The sequence below is a fragment of the Neovison vison genome, chromosome 2 (assembly GCF_020171115.1).
Source record: "Neovison vison isolate M4711 chromosome 2, ASM_NN_V1, whole genome shotgun sequence".
Classification (NCBI taxonomy): Eukaryota; Metazoa; Chordata; class Mammalia; order Carnivora; family Mustelidae; genus Neogale; species Neogale vison.
In genome coordinates this window covers 188,780,613-188,806,365 of record NC_058092.1, presented here as the reverse complement: position 1 = coordinate 188,806,365, position 25,753 = coordinate 188,780,613, and the positions used below count along the sequence as shown (strand labels likewise).

General features: G+C 43.2%; 1 protein-coding gene across 1 annotated transcript; it reads right to left on the bottom strand.

The window, feature by feature from the left end:
* Window positions 1-65: 65 nt before the first annotated feature.
* On the bottom strand, window positions 66-11,989 carry VDAC2 (voltage dependent anion channel 2). The gene is made up of 10 exons (XM_044239879.1): window positions 11,856-11,989; window positions 11,603-11,657; window positions 10,420-10,488; window positions 9,578-9,627; window positions 5,967-6,119; window positions 5,824-5,876; window positions 4,996-5,223; window positions 4,168-4,318; window positions 1,971-2,028; window positions 66-449 (listed from the first exon to the last, which is right to left on the bottom strand). The coding sequence occupies exons 2-10, from the start codon at window positions 11,631-11,633 to the stop codon at window positions 358-360; spliced, it is 885 nt and encodes a 294-aa protein (XP_044095814.1). The 5' UTR covers window positions 11,634-11,657; window positions 11,856-11,989; the 3' UTR covers window positions 66-357.
* Between the last annotated feature and the right edge of the window lie 13,764 nt (window positions 11,990-25,753).

Below are 25,753 nucleotides of genomic sequence, written 5' to 3'. Positions count from 1 at the left end.
TGATCCATCTCGTTCAATGGCAATTTTCAGTAATAGGAACATAAAAACAAACATGCACACAATTGCACAGTTTTCATAAAGGTCTATTTCATTATTGGTGGGTAGCGCATTTAACAGTTAAATACATTTAAATAATGTATAGGTGACTGCACCACTGCAGCATTGGTAACTAGATAACCAATTCAACTAGGAACCAGCTAACAAGTGACTGTCTAAATATTTAAAATACAGCTCTTGTTTAGATCATCCTTTGTTTTGATCACCTTCTTGGGGGGAGGGAAAGCCTGCTGGTCACACTGGAAATATATTAAGGCCAAATCTTCTGATATCCATTCCCAGAGGTTTCTTTCAATTGGATTAAGCCTCCAACTCCAGGGCAAGCCCAAGTTTGTGGCCTCCAGCATTAATGCTCTTCCCATCTACCAGAGCAGACAGTGTAAGCTTGACACCTGTAAACAGAAGCAGGCAACCATGATTTGCCTGAAACCCCTCAAGAGTCTGCAGTCTTTAATAATCAGCCCAGAGCCTGCCTGTCCCTCCCTCAGCCTATGAGATGACCAACTAGTGCCAGCCACCAGAGGGCACTTGGGAGTCCCAGAGATACTGGAGAGAATTCAGGTGGCCCCATCCTAGGTTAAGGATCAAACAGAGCACTAAAAATGTTAATTAAGTTCAAAGTGCTCTAGAAAATACAGTAACATTCAAAACACTATTCAGACTATAAGACATTAAAAGACAATTGTATTTGCACCAGGACAACTATAATAAAGAGATAAGTGGGGAAAATTGAATGTAGACTATGTATTATGTATTGTTCAACAACAGTAATTTCCTTAGCTGCGACAGTGGTATTGTAGTTATGAAGAAAAATGTCTTACTCTGGGAGATGCGTGTTAGGGAGATGTGTCTGCATGTCCGCAAAACATACATTTAAATAACTGAAAAGGGGATGTGGAAAAAAGGAAGTATGTATGCAGATATGCAAGAGAGAACAGATGTAGGAGATGTTAATTAGTGAATATGGGAAAGGGTATACAGGTTTTCTTCATAAAGAAGGCTTTTCACAAAGAACCTAAATTCTTTAGGTTTCAAAAAGGCCAAATATGGAAAGTTGGGGGGAATATCCCTATTTGAAGGGAGAAAAAGTTCCAAGTGCTTTAGAACTTGCTATTCAAGTGGTGGCAAGAACCAGTGATGCTGGGGCGCCTGGGTGGCTCAGTTGTTAAGCAGCTGCCTTCAGCTCAGATCATAATCCCAGGGTCCTGGGATCAAGACCCACATCAGGCTTCCCTGCTCAGTGAGAAGCCTGCTTCTCCCTCTCCTACTCCCCCATTTGTATTCCCTCTTTTGCTGTGTCTCTGTCAAATAAATAAAATCTTTAAAAAAAAAAAAAATACAAAAAAACTAGTGATGCTGGCATCACCTAAGAGCTTGTTAGAAAGACAAACCATTCACCCCAGATGTACTGGATCGGAATGTACATTTTATAGCAAGAGTCCCCAGGTGACTCAGGCACATTTAAGTCTGGTAAGTACTGTTCTAGAAAACACAGCAAGCCTCCAAACACCACATAAAAGAGACTACAGAGACCAAGCAATGCGTGAACCCTGATTAGAGAAATAAACATCACTAGAAGGCATTTCAGGTACAAGTGAGGAAAGTGACTACAGAATGGACAGTAAACAATAATATGGACTATTAACTTTCTTAGGTGTGATAATGGTATTATGGTTATGCAGGAGACCAGACCTTCTTATTTCGAAGTAGACACATGCTGAAGCATTTAGGGAGGTGTCAGGATAGCCACGACTTCCCAAGAGCCCAGCAAAGGAAAGGGAAAAAAAGGAGTAACAAAAAACTGTGGCAAAAGGTAAATGTGTTCACTGTATTTTGAAAGGTTTACGAAGTAAGAAGCTGAGAAATGAAAAATAATTTTTAAAACACCAATCCTACTTATCAGGAATACTTACCAGGCCTCAGAGTCTGAGTGTAGCCCACTCCAATTAAACTAGAGTTGTTGACTTTTGCCTAAAATAAAACACAAAAACAGCTGTAAAAAAATTTCTGAATGGAGAGAGACAGCCCCTGCAGGTTTCCCTATTATGCAAATTATGAAGTATTCCGCTTTTTTTATTCACATGTGAGATAATAAAATTTACACAAACCAAGAGAAACTCTGGACTCTGGAAACAAACAGGGTTACAGAACGGGAGGTGGCTGGGAGATGGGGGAACTCGGTGACAGCATTGAGGAGGACACACGATGTGATGGGCACTGGGTACTATACGCAACTAATGAATGAATGAACATTACATCAAAAACTAATGATGTACTGTTACACTAGCTAACTGAATTAATTTTTTTTAAAGACTCGTATAAAATAAAGATCTCATAACATTTGGGAAAAAGTAAGTACAATTTAATACTATTAAAATTTAACACTATTACTAAGCCCAACAAAACCCAGGTGCCACTTAATTCTTATCCATTAAACTCCAAGTCAAACTGTCAGTACGACACAATATTCTTGGTAGTAAAAAGGTTGACAACTTCTGACATCAGAACAGATTTGGAAATTATTTGATGTCTTCACTCTTTTATAATGTGTAACATCGAAATAGTCCAGAGAGAGAAATCATATAACAAACAGACAGAAATCACAGGAATGGCACTTGGGTTCACACGGCAGTAGAGCCAAGTCTTCTGAAGCTACCAAGGACCAAGTAAGCTGTAAATCTAAGGAAGAAATGACCCCCCAGTGACCACTCTGTGCCCAACAAATTAAGAGCCTCAGACTATTGGACACAAGTTTCTCCTATTTTAGAACAGAAGTAAACGATGAAACTGTGATAGGACATTAAGCAATACTTCAGGGTGATGCTTAATTGGGGGCACAAAGCACTACTTAGGTGGGAAATGCTGGGTACATCTCCAAACAAATCCCCAGAAGTCACTCAATGGCACACGGACCCAAAGCTGCCTTCCCATTTTAGACTACGAGACCACTACACTGGCTGGCACGAAAGCCATGCTGCTGCTGTAGACGAACACTTGAAAAGAACAGCAATGCAGCTACCAGGGAGTAGTAGCATGCTGTGTGAATCCGAAGGTTTTCAGTGCCACAGTGCAATCAGAAACAGAGAAGGGAAAAATAATAAATGAATCACTGCTTTACCAACCAATGGGAAAGCATTCCAGATGCTTCTTACACTCTCTGATTACAGCTGCTAACATAAGAATGGGGCTAAAGCTAAACTGCCCAAATTATCAAAAACATGTTCCCACTTTATGTAACAGAAATAACTCCTGTGGGAAGTTTAACTTTCTTTAATTCCCAGTACGTACAGTACAGGCCGTGCCTGACACGCAGGAACAGCTGCTAACCTGCCTGAAATCAGAGCCGGCATCTCTACACTGTCAGACACTGCACTCCCTTCCTGCCCCAAAACTCACTAGGGCTGAAAGAGGAAGTAGCAAAAAAGCCCAAGGACATGAGCAGGGGGGCCATCCACCCCCTACAAACCCATGATAGGCGGGAGGGAGTCCTTAGGGTGCAAGACTTTTAATGTTAAGGCCAGAACAGTCCCAGGCAAAGCAGGATGAGCTAGCTGGTCACCCTAGACAGGAGGGAAATCAAGACACGCAAGCCCAATCCTGGCTCTACCCCCTTTCTTCTCACTCTTCTTCCCTGGCAGTGATCTAAGTCCTTTCTCTTCCAAGCTTTATCTCCACCTGCAAAATGGCATTTGTACCACTGACCCCTAAGATCAAATCTAAAAGAGATCTTGTAAACCCTAATGACAAAGTAACAAAGTATTATTATTCCACAAAGAAAGACAAAGTAACAATTAAAACACTATTACTCCTGGCCTGGGGCCCGAAACACTGGCTTCCCTGGGCTTAGACAGGCTTGGAGCTCAGGGTTGTTATCTACACTAACTGAGCAGCTTTTGAGGTTAAACAAACTCCTGTGACCTGGATATCAAAGTTCTAACACTGCCTCCACAGAAAATGCATGCAGCATTACAAATTCTAATCCCAATCTGTGAGTAAACTAGGGATTGTGGGAACCACAGCTCAAATTTTCAGCACAATTCAAAATACCCAAAGATGAATTCCCACAACCAAAGACCCCATTCTAAGCCCACAGTAATAGCCAGTACTTACAGAAATGGAAGCAGTGGGATCCAACTGATATTTGGCTGCAATGCCAAAGCGAGTGCTGTTGGTACCTGATGTCCAAGCAAGGTTTACTGAAGTGTCAAGATCTTCACATACTTTTTGATAAATTGATCCTCCAAATTCTGTCCCATCATTGCTGTAAAATATTTTAAATTTGTAAATCTAGAACAGACAATGTAATGACGGCGGCACTAGGTCGATACTGCAGCAGTATAGTTAAATAAAAAGCACTGCTCACATGGAAGTGTAGTATTCCACTGAAAACATGAAGTTTTAAAAGGGTCTTTCTCCCAACCTATGCCCCCAAATAAAGGGTCATATAAATCATGATACATCCATCCAGTAGAATTCCCAAACAGCCACTAATAATCATGTTGCAGAATACATAGCTATAGTAAGATAATTAAAAATGTACTAAGGAAGGAAGGAAAGAATTATAAACCAGCCTTTCTGATATGTATTTTATACACATACACATATATAAAAAAGATGAAACTCCCAAACATGAACTAACAAAGATTAATTATCTAGGTGGTAGGATCGTAAGAAATTTTGGTTTTCTTCTTTGTCCTTCTGTTATTTACCAATGCTTTATTTTATGGGAAAAAAATTCTTAAGTACTTTTCACATGTAAAAACACCAGACATTTTAGGCAATCCCACCAACTCAGTACCTCACATTATCAAAATTAAGAATGATAATCTTTTTGTGTTAAGAGAAATTGACTGTACTTAGATTAGTAAGAGATGACAGGGGACATCAATATCATTCCCAAGTCCTACATCACAATAATCCCAAAAAAGAAATACTCACACATTAGTGTGTAGTTGAAAGTCCCCAGTCCTGTAGCCCACTGCAAAGTTATTTCTTGTCAGCTTCGATTTGGCACTGTCAAAAGTCATCTGGTACCCAGCAAGCCAGCCTTCGTAACCAAAGACAGCTGAACCATGGATTGCAGGTCCAGCGAAATCAAAGTCAACATCACAACCAAGGTTTATACATTCCCTCTTGTAAGAAGACTTGATTTTACCACTTTTCTTTCTGGAAAAAGAACAAACTGACTTAAAAGTAATGCCAGTGAGAAAGACTTACATACATAACTTCTGGACGAAGGACACAAAACAGATTTATGAACTGCAGTAAAACAGGAGTAAAAGCAGTAGCAGGATAATCCTAAGAGGTAAAGAAAATATAGCTCAATGAGCTAAAAAACAAGGGTACTTGGGGTTAATGGACTTCCACCACCATGAGAAGACTGCTTTTGCAGGACTGACCATCAGTCACAAAAGCCCATTAGAAATATGTTAATTACCCAAGTTAGTCCCACAATGAAAAGAGGCAAATATTTGAAGGGAAGCCAACAAGAGCAACCATAGTACTCCTCTCCAAGGCAGAAATAGAAATTCACTGCAAGGTAGTTAGGTAAGCTATCAAACAGTAAATGTGCATCTTTCCTGAAGAAACAGAGAGAAAGGCTTTTAAATTTAAAGATAAAGGGGCCCCTGGCAGGCTCAAGTTTGTACAGCATGCAACTCTTGATCATGAGTTGATCTTGGTCATGGGTTCGAACCCCATACTGGGTGCAGAGATTACTTAAAGATAAAAATGAAATTTAAAGCAAACAAAAAAGTCCACGCTTACCCCGTGTTTGGTGAAAAGGTGGTATCAAATGTCAGTTTCAAACCTTGACAAATCTATTTTGAAAGAAAAAGAATTTTTCAGCTGTATTCCCTTTTTAAAATACAAAAATAAACTAATACTAAAACGCATGTTCAAAATGTTACCTGGTCTTCAATTGCGATTTCTGTTCCCAGAGTGTTATCAGTGTTCCATTTTTCTGTGAAAGTCAGACCATACTCACACCATTTATATTTGGTCTCCAAGGTTCCAGTAACTTTACCAGTGTCTGTATTAGATGAACCAGACGTTGAGAATTCCTAAGACAATAAATGACTTCATGAGCTTTCTTGTAAGCCTAGAAGAATCACTGCCTAACTTACCCACCGAAACACAGTAATTTCACTAACCCTTTTTATCCCATTTCCCCAATACTTCTACACTCTGCTACTGAATATACAAACAACGAACTGCCTGTCAGTTACTAACTGCCACCTTACTTACACTTACATTTTCAACCAAACAATGACAAGTTAACTTGTATGTAATTCTCAACGACAAATTGTACACCTCTTAAGGAAACTTCCGCTAAGGTGATTTTTTTTTTTTGGAATTCAAGAATCAGGGGAATAGGAAGGAATGAAAGGCGAGGAATGAATGTTTTAGCACTGTATCCAATCTGCCTAATATTAAATAAAACACTATAAAGGTCAGTATGGTTAATCACAGAGCCCCATTATTAAAATGGGCATTCAACAGAAACTGAAACACTATTCGGAAATGTTCCCTGAAAATTCCTTTTTTTTTTTTTTTAAAGATTTTATTCATTTATTTGAGAGTAACAGAGACAGACAGCAAGAGAACACAAGTGAGGGGCAAGGAGAGGGAAAAACAGGCTCCATTCTAGGGCCCAAGGATCATGACCTGAGCCAAAGGCAGATGCTCAATGGACTAAGCCACCCAGGTACCCCTGCTTCCTGAAAATTCTTAAAAGGGAAAGCACCCCACTGTAGGAATTCATGCCATGAGAAAAGATTTAAAAATCTTTGGTAACCCCAATACTGTTTTTCTGAGATAAAGACTCTTCACCAGATTTCATACCTTCCCAACCATCTTTCACATTCTCGTTTAAAAAGAAAAGAAGTAGGGAAAAGGAATTATAGGAGATTTACTCTACAGCTGGTTTATATAGTGCATAATGTAAACTATATTAAGTACAACAGATAATATCAGTAGAAAAAACAATCTAATACAAGTATCAACTTGAAGTGCATTATATAATCTTATGTTTATACCAAATACAAGTAATTTGCCAATCCCTAATTGCATACCAAGTGAAAAGGCGTAAAATGAAGGCCTTATTGAAATTTAAAATCTGCTACAAAACAGCTAAAACTCTACTAACCTTTCAAAGCTTGGCAGATAGCCAAACGACCAAGACAAAAGAGTTTAAATACCCTCTGAGCATTCTGATTCACAATTTTGTCTGCTAATGATGGTTACATACTTTGGCCACTGAAAGCCAAATCTAAAGATAGCTGATCTGAACTAATAAAGAGAACTTGACCTGAAATTGTGATGCCTACAAGAGTGAGAAAGTATCAAAAACTGTAACAACAGGAGAAAAAGCCCATCATCCTTCACTTAGAAAATAGAACATTTCTACAACTATTGCTCTACAATGAGACAGACTCAGTATCTTGAAATAAGACACTATAACAGGAATTTCAGGTCAAAGCCTGGCATTCAATGACAATATTAAAAAGCACAGAATTATGTCAGGAAAAAAACACCGGATATAAAATTAAGAGTCCTGGCATCCAGTCCTGGCTATCATTTGCTAAATGAGTAACACTGAGAAAGACGTTGGAAATCTCCTGGGTCTCAGTTCCCTCAAGTGTAATTAAAAAAATCTACCTCTGGAGGATTAAGTTGGACAGCCATGAAAGCTTTGCACATTCTCCAACGCTTTATACAAAAGAAAAGCATTATTAAACCAATATATACGGAGCATATTCTTCTAGCAGGTACCTGGAATGGGGAATGTGTAGAAGTAGGTATTTTTTAATCCTGAGTGACAATGATTAATGACTCCGGAGGCCCCACCCCCTGCCACCCAACAGCCTATAAATAATGAGCTAGCCTATATACATCTAAGACACTAAATCAAGACACAAGAACCCTCAAGACACAAAATCAAGATCACACAGTGGAACCAGAACTGGACCAGATGACAAGACTGGCCAAGCTTACACCCTTCACTCCATCACCAACTACTCTGTCTTCTACATTGTGGAATGAACTGGACACCTCTGCAGTTTAGATGAGAAAACGGAACTGGCTGTTAACAGGACTTATTTGGGGCCAGGTACATATAAGATCAGTACCACGTTGAGATATACATTAAATGGAAACCAAAAAAACTATATGGAATCCAGATCATATACTTCCTTCATAATCTCAAACCTAATTCCATAAAACCTTAACACTGTCCACAGAAAGCCTTTCCTCTTCAACAAAGATTTTGATTAAACAATCTAGTACTAGATATACTTCTCTAAGTGTTCTCCAGTTTAAAATTTATTTTTTATCTCCAACCAGCAGGTAATAAGCTTTTTAAACACAAGGGCTGAGTCTTCCCTTTTTTAGGGAAGGCCTTTTGTGTCTCAACTGGTGCACAGCAAGAGGTTAAGAGTGGGAACACAAAAAAACACACACAAATCACTGCTCTGTACCTGGAGCAAGTAAGTTGCTCAACCACAGTGAATATACTCAGGCTTTCTTCCAGACCAAAGAAGCCAAATGGCAGATACAACTAATATAAAACCCCAGAAATCCCAGCCAGGGCATTTTAAAATTAAAATACCAGTTATATGCACTTAGGGAGTTAACAATTACAGCAAGAATTTATCAAAACAAACAAACAAACCAAAAAAAACAGCAAAATTCAATATTCACACACTATACCCATACTCAAAACAGTCTCAAAAGAAAAAATTTTTGAAGAAAAAAAAAAAATCCCACGAAATTAAGTTTTATTCTACTTTGAGTGAGTTAGGCAGAATCAAGGCATCCAAATACCAACTTCTTTAAAAATACTCAAATCAGGACTCTATAAATTCACAAAATTAACATGAAACTCTTTCAGAGCAGGCTGCTAGAATACGCCCTTTATATAAATGGTTAGTACACTCAAATTAAGAGTTACTGAGTATCGGGGCGCCTGTGTGGCTCAGTGGGTTAAAGCCTCTGCCTTCGGCTCAGGTTATGATCCCAGGGTCCTGGGATCGAGCCCCACACTGGGCTCTCTGCTCAGCAGGGAGCCTGCTTCCCCCACTCTCTCCTGCTTGCCTCTGCCTGCCTGTGATCTGTCAAGTAAATAAATAAAATCTTAAAAAAAAAAAAAAGTTACTGAGTATTTTTATGCTCAGCACTCACAGTGCTTTTAAATAGGCATAATAGGCATAAGAAGGATCATAAAAATGTTTAACAGGTTCCCTGATTTCAAGCTTGTAATCTTACTGAGTAAACAGTCCCCAATAACCAGTCTTTTCGGAGTTTCTTGTGCATACACAGTAATTTGGCAAAAGACCACCTGAAAATCAGAAATCATATCCAAAGCCCAAGCAAATCAAGTTTCATGCAAATTCCTTAAGACAAAATTAACTTTGCCTCTTCTTCAAGATAAAATGGGTAGACATTTTTCAGTGGAGACTATTTCATGGACTGAAAAGTTATATCAAGGCTCATCAGAATTCAGTAGATATCTAACACTCACCACACCACTGCATGACTTTGTTTTCACATCCAGTTTCACCAAACCAAAACCTTCAAGTAGAGAGCAAAAGATAACAAAATGAATTTCTTGTATAAGAAGAAGCATACCAATAGCTGACAACACATAAAAAAACCTGAAGGGCTTCATATGTTCAGAGGGGCATAAAAATGTGGCTTGATACACCATATTTAAATGAAAAAATTTTAATTATTTTATAGGAACTAATATACACAGGCACAGAACATCTCTATGCAGCTTTGCCTAGTGTTCAGGTGTATATGTGGCACAAAAAAGTTTGCTTTCAAACCATTTTAAAACCTAAAATCAGATCAGAAAATCAACTCAAATCTCAGAATAGCCAACAGTTTATTATAATAGTCATTTAAAACAATTATCCCAAAAAGGTATCTTCCTTTGGGATTAATAATCTGAGTAACTAGGAAAATAATCTAAAGTAGAGGGAGTCTATGTGGAATAAAACCCGCAAGAAAACGCAAATTCATTTTAAAAAACTCATTAACCCACTAGGAGTCACCACAAAAGCAAAAGAATAATACATCAGAATTCTAGTCAACCAATGCATAAGCTATGTATGAAAGAAATGAACACAGTTGTTTTTTTCTTACAGGTAAATCGTTGAAGTAGTTCGGAAAAAACTGGAAAAAGCTGGGCCAGAGGGAGATGTGGATTATTACAGTAATATTTTAACAGAAGTTTTATCTAAAATCTATCTAATAAATTACAGAGCAAGGTATTTGCAATTTGAAAAAGTTGTTAACCTCCCCCAAGCAATCCAAACACATTTTCACTTCTGATCTGAAAGGGAAAAAAAAAATTCTTACCAAATCCTTTGTTGAAAATATCTCTGGCAGCTTTGCCAAGGTCAGCATATGATGGAGGAATACACACTGCTGGTGGGAAGAAACATTCCAGTGTTAACCTTCCAGTTCTCCCACTTTCGTCTGTCGAGGAACTAGAATATGATCCACTACTACCTTTAAATTCAAGAGCTCCAACTTGTTGAAGAGGTTTCTGATACTAGGAGGAGCTACAGTAAAGCCAGACTTTAATGATCCCTATAATATCACCAATAAGGATGTATTTCTAAAATGGATAAGCACCATAGGTGACTACACAAACTTGGGAGAGTGTTTCCAAAACACAAAAACACACTTTCTATTCCTAAATTTACACAGTACTACAGCCTTTCACCTCTTAGGACCCAACCAGTACAAAGAATCAAACACATACACGTAAATATATCTATACTGTGCACCCAGAGAGATCACAGATATATCCAAAATTCACTGGAATGGGCTGATTTAACCAAATGACATAAAACCAAAACCCAAGACAAGGTCCTCTTCCCTAACAGATCTCTTCGTATCCTCAATGAGTTCTTAAACCAACATTCTGGAGTGGGAAGAGAAAGATAGTGAACACTTGGGTCATTTAAATGTTGGAACTTAGAAAAAACCACGATCATCTAGGTTTCACTAGTGTCTACATCATCTAAATATCAAAGAGCACTTTAAGTCTGTTAATACGACATTCAAGTCCTCGGCCAATGCTCTGCGGCATAAGGGCAAACAATCTGGGTGGTTACACCAGCTCATTCATTCTACAGAACACGTCCACGCCCTTACGAGCACATGTAATGACCTTGCGCTCTCACAAGGGGAGTTACTACTTCCTCTAAAAAAGTGATCCAATCCTCCAAAGGCCGAATCCAAAAGTTACAAACTTTTGGCTTCTGAGTTCGTCAAAGGCACGTCCGAGAATTAAAGGCGAATGCGGCCAAAGACCAACTCCCCTAGCCTAGACCCTCCATCCGAAATTCCGCGGCCCAGGCCCTCCTCCGCAGAGCGAGAGGGAGGGTGGGCAGACGGTAGAGTGCCTACCTAAAGGGGAGAACTTCCAAGTCTTTGGAGAGATCAGGGAAAAGAAGTTGCGGTTTTCTGGTCGACAGGCTTCGACTGTCCAGCCAACCCCGCCCCATCCCGCAGAGATCGCGGGTCTACTTACGCCGCGCGCAGCTCTGTCCGTAGGTCGCCATGGCGAGGCCACAGGAAGAGGTGATCTGCGGAGTGACAAGAAGTGCGGTCAGCGGGGGTCAGAGGCAGGTCAAAGGGCCAGAAAGGGGGTCTCAAACACACATAGGCGAGGAGCCGCGGGGCAGCGCGGCCATCTTAGGGAGCCAGGGCCGACCCCGAGTCTGGTTCAGGCGTCCTGCTTGGCCGCCGGGGCCTAGACAGCCAAGTGACGCGCCGCAGCGTACCTGGTGGTCTCCTGAGAGGGGCCGCTACCGCCGCTCCGCTCGCAGCTGAGGCCGCTAGGCTCGCTCAGGGCCAGGGTGCAACTACCCCAGCTGGAGGGCGAAGTGAAGGAGACACCGTTCCGCCCGCCGCAACCCTGTCCTCCCCCCGCCAGGACCCCGCCGATGCCCCCGCGGCTGTCCGCCGCGCCGGCCCCCGCAACGCCGCCTGCTTCCCACCCCAGCCTGCTCCAGAACGGCCACGAGGACAGAAGGCACCCTCTCCCCCGAGGTGGGCTGCGTCTCTCCGTCGGCGGGGGTCAGGAAGATAGAAGCTGCTGGACCTCGGGTCAGGCAGCGACGAGGGCAGCCCCAGAGGCGAGGGGGGCGGGGAACGGCGGAGCAGCGCGGTAGGGACTGCGCGTGCGGGGGGATGGGACGGAGGCCCCGCGCGCGCTCCTCAGGGGCGGGGTGGGGCGTCAGGCGCGTGCCCGCGCGGAGCCGGGAGCCTCTAGGCGCGGCTGCGCACTAGGGGGGTCACGTACTACTCTCCATTGGTGGCTCCCGTACTCTGCTTAACTAGTCTCGGTACGGTGTGTATGGAAGGAGTCAGCTGAGCGTTACCCGGTCTACCCTGAGCAAGTGCAACGTGCACTTCTGAAAGACTCTCTCGCCAGGCCCAGGGAGAGCGAATGCGGCCATGGGGCGCCGCCTCCAGCCCCACGTGCACTGGTTTCCTTCGTCCACCTCCCATCGTAATGGCAATGCTGGGCCGGGCTCGGCGGGAGAGGCTCTCCCGTAGAGGCTGCCCCTCCCTGAACAAACCTGAGCCTGCCTCAGGGTACCCCGCCCCTTCCCACTTCATGCCTTAGGGTTCCTCTTCGGCCGCTTTCTCCGGGTTTAGGGGATTGGACTGCTTTGCACACGCACCCAGCCCGAGCTGTCTTGATAAATCAAGCCTGCTAGAAAATTTAGGAATCTTGCTGACCAGGCATTAGAATGTTGCACTCGAGTTCCCCGAGTGTGCACCAAGAGTGAGGAAGCTAAGGGAAAAAAATGAGCCGTCCTAATGAGAAATAGGATCAGTTGAAGCTCTGGAATCAATCGCCAATCTCGGCATTTTATCCTTACTGTAATCGTAGTTTCCTCATCAATAAAATGACATATTTAAATGAGACGCGTGGTCTTTAATAGCCACTCAGCCACACACAAAGAGCAAAACTTCCCCCAACCCCCACCTCTTCCAGCTCTGAAAGCCTTCTCTGCTCAAACGCTGCTGAAGTTCCACCTTCCTCCTAAACCTGACGAAAACTAGATAAGATTTCCACAAGGCAAACCCAGATGAGAGGTGCATCGTGGTGGACTCCCTCCCCTGTGCAAACCCAGCCGGCAACCTTGTCTGGTCATGGTTGGAATTACCCCTCTAACAGATTAGCAAAGGAAGGGTCTTTGCTCAGGCACCAGAAACACTGATTAATTCTTCCTTCAAGCTCAGACAGGTCCAGCTGAAATCAGCCTGGCTACGCTGGAACTTTTTTCTCTGGCCTTTTGTGAAGCTAATGGCAGAGACTGATGTCTCATCTCAGATGCAGTATAACACAACCACCTTCCTGGAAAAACCTAGACTATGCTCAGTTACCTCCATTACCTGCAGTAGGGCTTATCCACTCTGAGAACTACCTGTAGCATTTTTAACCCCCAGAGAATTTCACTTTGCCACAAAACACAGACCTAAGGCTTTAGCCTCTGGGAACACAAGGAATGTACACAATACCCAAAAACCAGGAGAAGAATGATGGTGATTTATTTAAAAGTTGGATTCAGGGGGCGCCTGGGTGGCTCAGTGGGTTATAGCCTCTCCCTTTGGCTCAGGTCATGATCTCAGGGTCCTGGGATAGAGCCCCCCACCCCCGCATCGAGCCCCGCATCGGGCTCTCTGCTTGGCAGGGAGCCTGCTTCCCCCCCCTCTCTCTGCCTGCCTCTCTGCCTACTTGTGATCTCTTTCTGTCAAATAAATAAATAAAATCTTAAAAAAAAAAAAAAAGTTGGATTCAGTAAATATATTCTAGTGCTTTCATTCAAAGCCCTTTTGGGGTGCCTAGGTGGCTCAGTCAGTGAAGCAGCCTTTTGGGGGCACCTGGGTGGCTCACTCAGTTAAGCGTCAGACTCTTGATTTTGGCACAGGTCATGATCTCAGCGTGGTGAGATCAATCCCCACTTTGGACTCTGGACTCTTGAGTTGGGCAAGCAGCCTGCTTAGGATTCTCTCTCTCTCCCTCTGCCCCTGCCCTGCTCCTGTGTGTGCTTTCGCTCTCTCTCAAAAACAAAAACAACAAAACCCCCAAAACATCAAAGTCTTTTAGACCAAAGCAGCATTAGTAGCAGCCCCCACTTACAGAGCAACTACTTGTGTCACCCACAGGGGAAGCAGAATCCACTCAGCTGTACTTCCTGCTCTTAAGGCACTTCCGGTCCAGTGTGTGTGGAGGTGTCAAGAACTATGAAGGGTCCAAGATTTTGCCATTCTTGCAAGTTAATTTAACAAGTCTGCCTTAGTTTCACAAGTTCATAAATGTTGGCAGAAGATTCGAGACTGGAAGGCCAGAGACAAAGGACTTTATTATTTGTAGCACGGCAAGTAATATATGATTCACGGTTGACTTAGTACCCCTTGCCCTTCTCTGTCCCCAGGAGTGATTCAGAACACCCTACATATAAGCTGTGCACACTGTGTGTATGTGTATGAGACATACTTCTCAGGAAATAAAATCTGCCCTCTGCCTCAGAGAGACACACTACCTCTACCTTCCAAGTCTCTTTGCTATGCAGACATCTTGAAAAGATAGTTTGGCATAAAAGCAGTCGCAAGACATGTCGAAACTCCATGGAAAACTGTCCCATGGCAAAGGATGAGGAATTCAGGAATTGCAAATACAGGGCTAAATGCAGGCACAGAGATTTGTGGGCATTGTCAGACTGAGAAGACACTTGCCCTAAAGTCTGAAAGGAGAGGTTATAAATATTAAAAAGCTTATTTAATATTTAATATAAATTTAATTTAATATAAATTAATATTTAATATAAATATTAAACAGGTCAAGGAATGGAAAAGCAAAATTCTAGAAAGAGGCATGTGCAAACCCATACATGCTTCAAGTGGCAAGAATCCTTTGGAAACTACAAGTAATTAAGTAAAGATGGAAAAGCCTGCAGGAAAGGTTGAGAGATTAGTCTAAAGATGTTGGGTGGAGTCAGATTCTGAAGGTCCTAAAAGCAGCAAGTGAAGAGGAATCTAGGATGCCTGGGAGCAACATTTCTGACCTGAGCAACTGGAAGGACAAAGATTCCACTCAGTGTTGTAAGGGCTACAGGAAGAGGGACAGATGTGAGGATGGAAGATGAGGGAGTCAGAGGAAAGAGGTTGATTCCATTTCAGATAAGGATGAGGAGCCAGGGGCCACATCAACATGGAGTTGTCCGGTGGACAATTATGAAGCCTAGGAGAAAGGATAGGAGACACTGCCATGAAAATTTTAGTTTTAATTATGACTATCCATGGGTGTGATTAAAGTCAATAAGAGACTGGATAGCAATGAAGATAGCAGAAGCTTTTAGGAGTATTGCTATTCCAAGTGCACAGTGAATGGCCAGGAGACTAAAAGAAAATTCAGGAGGGAGTAATTTCCTGGAAGCCAAAGGTGAGTGGAAGCCAAAGAGCAGTGAGTGGAATGTTGTAATATCTTAAAACAACAAAACATTTTATGATCTGAAAGTTTCTGTGGGTTAAAAATTGGCCTCGCTGGATGGCTCTAGCTCAGGGTCTCCCATCGAAGTTGCAATCAAGATATTAGCTGGGGCTCCAGTCATCTGGAAGCGATCTGCTTCCAAGCGGCTCCCTCATGTGCCTCTGCCAAGAGGCCTCAGTTCTTCACCATGTGCATTTCTCCCTAGGGCTGCTTGAGTGTCCTCATGAGATGGCAGGGGACTTCTCCCAGAGCAGGTGATCCAATAGAGAAGATCAAAGCCTCAGTTTCTTCCTTTTTTTTTCTTTTAAAGATTTTATTTATTTATTTATTTGACAGACAGAGATCACAAGTAGGAAGAGAGGCAGGCAGGGGGGGGCAGCAGGCTCCCCACCAAGCAGAGAGCCCAATGCGGGGCTCCATCCCAGGACCCTGGGATCATGACATGAGCAGAAGGCAGAGGCTTAACCCACTGAGCCACCCAGGCACCCCAAAGCCTCAATTTCTCATGTGATCCATTGTCAGAAATCACACTGTCATTTCTGCCTTATTCTGTTTGTTAGGAGTTATTCAGACCCGTCCATGCTCAAGAGGAAAGAAATTAGGCTCCATGTTTTGAAAGGAGTGTCAAAGAATCTGTGGATATATTTTAAATAAATAAATATACACACACATATATGTATATATACATATACACACATACACATGTGCATATATGTATACATATACACACATATGTGTGTGTGTACATATATACATAAGTATGTGTGTATGTGTGCATGTATATGTGTGCATGTATATACATGTATATACAAACATATATACACATATGTGTATGTATATACATATATACATGTATATGTGTGTATATGTATATACACATATGTGTATATATATGTATACGTGTGTGTGTGTGTGTATATATATATGGATATATATCCACAGTCTGGTCACATTATTTACATTTCTCCTATATGGAAAATATATTAACTCCCTCCCAAGACCTCCCCCAAAACTTTACAGCACCGGCAAGAGGCTTCTCAGGTATATTTCCTTAAGTACAGCAACTTCAGCACACTTCCTCTTGACTTGAAGACCTATGAACTAAAGAGACAAGCTGTCTGCCCCCCATCACATACATACATCTAACACACATGGGGTAGGATAGGCACAGGATAACTGCTAAAGATACCCCTGGTCAAAAAGGGGGAAATCGGGCATACACAGGATTCCATAGCAGTTCTGAAATCCAGCCAGGCAAATTTCAAAGGTTTCCTTATTAGGAGTCGGTCCTGTTGCTGCCTGTACCAGATGAGGTCACATAGGGAGAGACAGCCTGAGATTCACAGTCTTTCTTTTCCTGCCCCAGCACACAATGTGAGGGGTACACCCCAACCCACACATCCATCCCCCCTCACATACACACAATCCTTGACCACTTTGTGGACTTACGGGTGTGTCACTGGCAGTTCAGTTCATGCTCAAGAAAAAGGACTCTGGGAAAGAAATCCATGCAGGCCCAGAGCAAGCTCAGGACTGCTCCAGTGGGGAAGACAGAGCTTCTGTATCCAGAGTCTGGTCCAGCTACGGAGAGGGTGATCATGTGGGCATGTTTCTTTGGCCCTGCAGACTCCTCACCCCATAAGAATAGGCAGAGTCTGAGAAGGTTTTGAGTGGCGCCCTCTAAAGTAGGAGGCCCATGGGGCGCCTGGGTGGCTCAGTGGGTTAAGCCTCTGCCTTCAGCTCAGGTCATGGTCTCAGGGTCCTAGGATTGAGCCCCTCATAGGGCTTTCTGCTCAGCAGGGAGCCTGATTCCCCCCCTTCTCTCTCTGCCTGCCTCTCTGCCTACTTGTGACTTCTTTCTCTGTCAAATAAACAAATAAAATCTTAAAAAATAAATAAAGTAGGAAGCCCAGGGTGGGAGGGCCCTCTTGCCCAGGTCTAAGGACAGTGTTGGGGCTAAGAACTGGGAATCTTCATGTGATTGAAACAAACACATACTGAGATGAGAGAGAGTGGGGGAGGATTGTAAGCTGTGGTTATGGTTAGAATGTGGGACATTGTGATGGAAGGTTTAGCAGTTGAGCATTTGGGGTGGTGAGTAGCCATGGAAGAGTGGAGTGCAAGGGAGATTCACTGGAGTTGAAGAGGTCAAAGATGACAGGTGAGTCTAGGTTGTTGGAGCTAACTGCCCCACACACAGTCAATACACAATGGTGGGATAGGCACAAGTTACCGGCAGGGATACAGAAGTCACCGGGATGTTGCTACGATAAGAGGTAGAGAGGAAAACTGGGAGTCAGGTGCTAAAGTCCTCAGGGAACACAGGGGAGTAACCAGGAAGCTGGTCATAAAGGATAACGAGTAGAGGATGGTAGAACTGATGATGGAAGTAATTTCATAGGAGGGTGATTTTATAGGAGGGCGGAGGAGTAAAACAAAGTGGCCACCCTGGGGCGCCTGGGTGGCTCAGTGGGTTAAGCCTCTGCCTTCAGCTCAGGTCATGATCTCAGGGTCCTGGTATGGAGCCCTGCATCACTGGGCTCTCTGCTCAGTGGGGAACCTGCTTCCTCCCCCAACCTGCCCATTTGTGATCTCTGTCTGTTTAAAAAAAAAAGTGGCCACCCCTCCCAACCCTACGTCCAGCCCTTGAGTGCAAGAGGGCATGGGAGAATGAGCAGGCTTCCCTGTGGGAAGATGGAACATCTGTGGGTAAATGTCCTTTTTTGCTAAGGTGAGAAGAGTGAAAGCATTCAGCAGTGAAGCTAAAGACTTAGGGTAGTTTATTTACATTAGAACAAGGTTCTAGAGGGCATCAGGAGAGAGGGTAGCAGGGAGGCCAGCCGTGAGAGGACAAAACAGAAAGAAGGAAGCACAGCTAGTACCAGGGTGAAAACTAAGGAGGGTGCAAGTGAATAGAGGAACTTAAAATATTTGGAGGAATTAGGACCCATGGCTGGAGGTGAGGGGCATGCTGGGAGTAACTGGGCTCAGGAAAGTCAAGCCAATACCTGTGAAAAATCCCTGAAATTGTGCATAAAGGACAGTGTGTCTGGTTTTGTGCACACAACTTTGGGCTATCATTCTCAGGTATATCAAAGCATGAAAATCACTGATCTAGACTGCCTGTTAAAGCCTAGCAGTGACTAGGGGAAGGAGAAGCATTCTACAGCTCTCCAGATCACATGCATATACTCTTAATCACCATTCCCATCGCCTCCCCATGGTCAAAGCCTTACCCATTGAGGAAGATTAATCATTTTTGCAGAAAATTCAAAGACTCCACTGCTTTGGACCATCCTTGTCATAGTGCATTAACAGAGATAGTTGGCTTCAAAAATTTCCCAGGTAAATTTATAGGAGGGGTATGAACTTCCACAGTGAAGGGAGAGGAGACCTGGCTTCTCCACAGACTTGTCACTGGGTCACTGCTGAGAAGGTCGCATGACTCAGATCTCACGGTTGCCTGCATCCACTGTGTGTTTGCCCTGTATCTCTTGGACTGGTGTGGGAGGCAGTGGAAGGAGGGTGAAGAGTTGTGAAGCCTGGGAAAGTCACAAGGACAGCTTGGCTGGCAGCCACCTGGACACTCAGTACAGAGGGAAGCTGATGAGGAAGCCAGAGGCACAATAGGCCATTATTTCTGGCCGTAGGAGGTTAGTCAGTTTGCTACTGGGTGACCCACCATTCCTCCCACCAGTTGAGTTCTCCTAGACTCTTGGTTGGAAATAAAGCAATCATATTTCGAGAAATTTACAGGGGACATCCTGAGGCTCATTATGGCTGTGAGTACTCAGGGATTAACTTTGAGGACCACCCTCTTGCTCCAATCATCACTACACACCACCACCAGATACCACAACTGAATGCATGACTCCCCTCTTCAGAACCCCTCCATAAAGCCACCAATGCACCGGGTTAAACAGGCTACAGCCCTCCCAAGTATGGCCTAACCTAACTTTCTAAACAAGCACAGAGTTTTCAGGGTTTTTTTTGGCCACTATTTATCCAGCGCAGTAACAGAATTACATACATAGAAAGAACTATAGAATTTACATATACGGGAAGAACTCTGTGATCAAACAGATTTGGGAGCTGTTGGATTAATGAACCCATTCTTCAGGTGGAACTTCTCAGAGCTTCAAATTAATGTGCATGATAAGAAAGGAGAATGTAATATGTTCCCAGTCTAGTTTTCTCAAAAAGTATCTTAAGAGACTAGTGGTTCTATAGAAAGCGTTCTGTCTCAACTGTCATTCTCAGCCTAGCTATTCCCAAAATTTAACCAATTCTTCTAAGCCTCTCATGACAGCCACGAAAACGCCCTATTCAGATCTGCTGTGCGCAGAGCACAGCAGACTCGCCCTTCTGGATCCAGTAAGGTCACACAGGTTCTGCCCAGCTGGTGAAGCAGGGATCCTCATACAGATCCATCCCTGTACAACGTGGGACTCCTGGCTTCAGGATGTCCCTTTGGCCTGGCTGAAACTTTCTGGGAACAGTGTTGTCATCTGTGATGCTTCCTACCCAATCTTCTTTCCTGTGTTGAAATCCAAAGCTTCTGTTTTTTCTCCTTTGTCTGTCAACAGGCATATCCCTCAATGGATCTCTTGCACATTTAATTCTACCCCAGAAGCTGCTGTTCAGGAGATGTAAACAAGACCACCTACCTCAAATGTGTTTCCAGAGCCTTCCCAGGTTCAGCTCCTCCTTGGAAGCTCACATCACTGTTACGGCATCTGCCTTTGTGATCTGCAGAAAGAGGTCTCCTGACACAGTAGTGTAGCTCACAGAAGACACTCTTGGAGATGGTGACCCAGATCTGAATCCCAGCTCTGTACTTACTAGCAGTATAACCTTAAGGAAATTCCTTGACAGGCTATAAATGGGGGGATGATACCACTATTTTACAAGGTTTGCAAGGATCAAATAGAACATTATATTTAAAGCACCAACATATAACAGGTGCTCAAAAATGGAATAATGATCATTTACAGTCATTTTGTGTTTTTTTTCTACTTTCCCCTATCAAATTATAAGGACTTGAGGGTCCTTATAATTACTTGCAGTGTGATTTGCATCTCTAACTCCCCCAAAGGACCTCAGATATAGGTGTTGTTCATAGTGGATCACCAAACAGCTGTTAAACGAAGTGGGAAGAAATGCAGAAGGAGAGGGGCATCTCAGAGAAGAGGGGCAGAAGAGCCAGTTGGGAGAGTCAGCCAATGATACAGGAAAGCAAATATTCAAAATATATAATACATGCAAAAGCAGACATGTTTTTATATGTGCTTATATACACATATATGGTGTTATATATGTTTTAATATATATTTATATTTAAATATATAGAAGAACCATGATTTCAGAATTCACTGCTTAGAAAAGGGCTAGGAAGACTAAAGTTATGCTCCCAGACCCGTTTGCAGAGGGTTGCACTCTAAGCCCTGTAAACGTAACCTGGAAGGGCAGGTTAGCCCTGAAATCTTCATACCTAAACTCAGTGCAATTCGGAAAAAATGGCAGGAATGCAAAGGAAGGACATTGCAAAGATGGATGAAAAACAGTGTGTCAATGAAGAGACACAATTAGAATATACAGAACCAGGGGTTTCCATCCAAGTTCAGAATACTGCCTTCTTGTTCAGTTCAGGGTATCAAGCCACCTTGATTTTAGCTTGGCTTGGAGGGGGAAACCACAGCCGTGGTGGCCCCCAGAATAATCTGCTAGGCTACTGGAGAAAGGAGAAAGGAGGAAGCTACTGGAATTCCTAGATCTTATGTCACTATACCCAGCTATGGCTCCACCTCTGAAGCTCAGGAAAGGACTAATCTATCTCAGGAGCCCAACATTGCTTTCTGATGGGAGAGGAGGGCTTCATACTCACCTCAGCTTTCCCCAAAGCCTCATTGATTCCTTAAAACCCCAGCTCCAGGACATTTTTAGTAAAGTACAAAAATCATAGCTGGAAGAAATGTCTAAGGCCCTGTTTCTGGAGCGCCACCCAGCATTAATCGCCTCTTTGCTTTCCCAAAAGACATGTGTTCATGTGTAGCAAGATTCTCTCCCCAGGTAACAACCTTCTATTCTAACAGGATGACCTTCCATGACTGGCCTTTTATTTTCTTCATTTAAAGCCCTTATGCCACAGGAAAGGTCTATGGGTATATGTGTATACAAGTTGGCTTTCTATTACCTTTTTCTTTCCTTCCTTCTTTCCTTTCTTTCTTTTTAGGACAAGGAGGAGGGGCAAGTGTCTGTTAAATGTCAGGGCTGTTGCTACAGCTCCCCTACAACTAGTACGTCACCAAACTCATTAAGCCTCAAATCTAGAGGCCAAAGTATATCAGGGACATCTCCTTTATCTCGTTCAAAACAGCATTAGGTTTCTCTGTGTTTCCAGTAATTTTATGAGACAAGCTACAAAGACACACCATTTGAATGAATCACTCTGCTCTCGATCTGTAATGCTAAGACTTCAAATATAGTTAATTCAAATTAACTAGGTCCCACTGACAAGAGTTGGCTTGACTGAATCATAAAGCATATTAAAAGAAATTCAGGCACCTGGATGGCTCAGTGGGTTAAGCATCTGCCTTCGGCTCAGGTCACGATCTGAGGGTCCCGGGATTGAACCCCGAGACAGGCTACCTGCTCAGCGGGGAGCTTCTCCCACTCCCTCAGCCCCTCCCACTGCTTGTGCTGTCACTCTTCCTCACTCTCTCTTAAATAAACAAAACCTTTGGGGTGCCTGGGTGGCTCAGTGGGTTAAAGCCTCTGCCTTCGGCTCAGGTCATGATCTCAGGGTCCTGGGATCGAGTCCCGCATCGGGCTCTCTGCTCGGCAGGGAGCCTGCTTCCCTTCCTCTCTCTCTGCCTGCCTCTCTGCCTACTTGTGATCTCGCTCTGTCAAATAAATAAATAAAATCTTTAAAAAAAAAAAAGAAATTCAGTTTTATTGCCTTCAGGAAATCTAGTGGAACTATGCTAATAAATTGCTCCTCAGTACAGATCTTCAGGGAAATCTGTTTTAATGAACAGATGAGAGTATTTTCTAATTTAGTCCATCAATCGTTTATATGGAAAGGGTTACTTGTCAAGTGTATAATGGTTACCTGAAATGCTTGGTCTTCTTTGTATCACAGTATTTAAGCTGAACAAACTCTGTTGATCAATGCTATAAAATAGAAGATCCAATTTATTATTCCTTCAAAATTAGCAAAGTCCCAGTTAATGCCGCCATGGCTCTGTTAGCCATGATATCAAGCTAGTCTTTTCATCACTCAGAAGGAACACTCAGCTTTTGCATGAGCTCATCCTCTAGCCCTGTGGACATCCCTATCCTTTCAGATTCTGTGATACACGTTCCTTCCTCCCATACTTCCTTCTGTGTTTATTAAGCAACTAGTGTGTGTCAGACACTGCAGTGGAGACTAATCTCAGTCTAGAAAGGGAGACAAACATGAACGAGTATTGTGAAGCGCTGTAGGCACAAGGACTGCTGTATCAACAAAGGACCATGGATTATGGAGTCAACTCACTCTGAGAGCATCAAGAAAGTTTCAGATTTAAACAGAGTCTTTAAAATGGAGGCCGTGTTTACGTTGGCTAGCTAGGAGGGAAAGGGCAGCACATAAGGAAAGATGCCGAGGCATGATAGATCATGGAATGTTCAACAAACTGCAAATAATATGGCAAGAAAGGTGCAACAGATGGATGTCAGAGGAGGAAATAGTAGGAAGAAGGGTTACTTAACGAGGGAAGGCTAGAGAGGTCAGCGGAGGCCAGATCAAGGGGAGTATGGGCTGGCTGTCCTCAGTACATCACTTCTGCAGTATCACATCTGGAGTATATTTAGCATGATGGTGGCAAACTAGGGGGCAATGATGAAGTGAGAGGGTAAATCTGGTCCCTATACTCTACCTTGGCCGCAGGCAAAAGTCTAAATTTGTGATTTCTTAATAAAAAAATATTCTGAAAGCCTATGTGTTGATCCATTTAATTCCAGGCAAAGCCAAGTAAGAATGCATCAGTGACTCACCAATGAGATTGCATTTAAGATATACAGCCTCAGAGCCAACATGAGCCCTGTGAAAATAGACTTCAGGACAATATGGAACTGAATATTGGCCGAGGCGGCTGGAAAAACACATTCTGACCTCATAAAAAAGGCAGGCCTTTCGAAATATAGAAGACCAGTGGGAAGGAGGATTAGAAAAAAAAAAAAAGTTAGGTATATGAGTTATTTATTGCAATCTAACAAATACATTAAAACTTCGTGGTTTAAAATGGTTTATGTCTATGATTCTGCACGACTGGACAGTTCTCCTGATCTCTGTTGGGCTTACTCAATGCAGCTGTCTCAGCTGATGGGTCAGCTAGAGGCTGGGCTCAGCTGGGTAGTTGGATCTGCTGGGCCTCTCTCTCCTTACAAGATATTTCATGCCAAGTTCCTTTATGGCACAGCCTTTCGGGCCAGCATCCCAAGAGGGTGAAAACGGTATCCTCATATCAGCACTTCCTCCGCATTTTATTAGTCACAAAGACAGCTCCTATAAAAGGGGTGGGGAAATAGACTTTGCCTCTTGGTGGAAGGAGCGGTAAAGTCATATTACAAAAGAGTAGGAGTCTACCCCAGAGGACTTGAGCCCTACTGCTAAAACATCTGTATGATGCCGGTGAGTGCTGAAGGGCTGAAAAGCAGAGAGCGCCTTCCCCCATTCCCTGACCATGCAGAGACAGAACGCTGGAAAAGCTGAGTGGCCATGCCCAAACTTCAACCAAAGCCTTCAGTGAGTACAGCTTAGAGGGCCATCTAGCAGAAAAAGCTAATCAAAGGAAACATAAAGGCTATCAAGAGAACCCTGTGTCAAAAGAGGGCATACTGTTTACCCTCACACCCTGACTCTCCCACAGAACTCAACTTTTAGGGAGGTTTGGTTCAGGTATGGTAATTCACCTAGTATGACCTTATACTCCAATAATACCTTTTCTCTTTCATATCTGGGCCTATTACCTCACTGTCTTCTTTCAAGGACCTTGTGAAGTCAGAACAGAACTCCTCTTCTTCTTTTAGAGATAAGGAAACTAGGACCTGGAGGGACTATCCTCCAGTCCTCCAGAAGGTTGGCACAAGAGTCGGGCTTCTCATGATTCCCTCTCAGTTCTCTATCCTATGCCAGGGCATGTCCTTGTCCCTGATGCCTATTGAGGTCTCTCTCCCCAAAACCCCTCCCCCTCTATAATGAGGACCTCAGTCCTTCATGCCAGTTTGTGGACAGAGCAGTCACCCAGACAAGGGCAGCTACAACTCAGATACCTGACCCACACAGGAACTCCTGGCTCAGAGTGGCAGGACTGTGCTAAAGGCTAGATTCTTTCCACTCCTGGCTACAGCCTAATCTCCCCACTGTAGGAAGGCAGGATTCTACTCTCTAGCTCTGGCCAATGAAAACTATTTCAAGGCTAGTTCTCTCACATCTTAGGGCCAACACACTTCTCATTATTTCAGATGTCTTTCCCCTAAGCATCCTCAGTGGTCACCTAGAACTCAGAATACTGTCAATTGCTTTGTGACTTGGTGTGTTAACTGCTCTTGAATATCATGACAGAATGGGGGTAGTAGATCTAGTTCTGGCTACCAGAGAAACAAGAATTCAAGTTTGAATGGAGGAAGGATAAAATGGTCACTACTCATGGATGGATGAGATTGTCTATGACTATGTGCAAAATCCTAAGAAATCTACAAAAGAACCTCTAGAACTAATACAGTACATGAGTTTGTCAGGGTCACAGGATAAAACGTCAACAGCCAAAAGTCAATTGATTTCTGTACAGTTGTAATGTACAACTGGAAACCAAAATTAAAAGATGGAATGAGAGAACAAAAAAAGCTAATTGTGACGCTTATGGTAACTATTTTGTATAGAGCTTCAGTGGACAGGCTAAGAGGAAGGAGGAAGGAACTAATGCAGGAACACTTGCATTCTCACTCCACCCCATTCTGAAATGCCCTTAGGAGAGGGCACCTCAGATTGCTGAAAGGCTCTTCAGGGGATTCCTATCACCTCCAGAAAGAAAAACTGACTCGGAACATCAGCATCTAAAATCTTCTGCATCTAACCCGAGAACCTGTTAGAAACAGAGGAAGGGGGGAAGGGAAAGCCCGGTGATTCCGATG

Bases quoted from the DNA above. Each gene is read 5' to 3' on its own strand.
- VDAC2 (XM_044239879.1), bottom strand. From the start codon at position 11,633: ATGGCGACCTACGGACAGAGCTGCGCGCGGC. The intron at 10,489-11,602 runs GTAAGTAGACCC...TCTTCCCACCAG, and splicing joins CGGACAGAGCTGCGCGCGGC to CAGTGTGTATTCCTCCATCA. The intron at 5,224-5,823 runs GTAAGCGTGGAC...TTCTTTTTCCAG, and splicing joins ACCTTTTCACCAAACACGGG to AAAGAAAAGTGGTAAAATCA.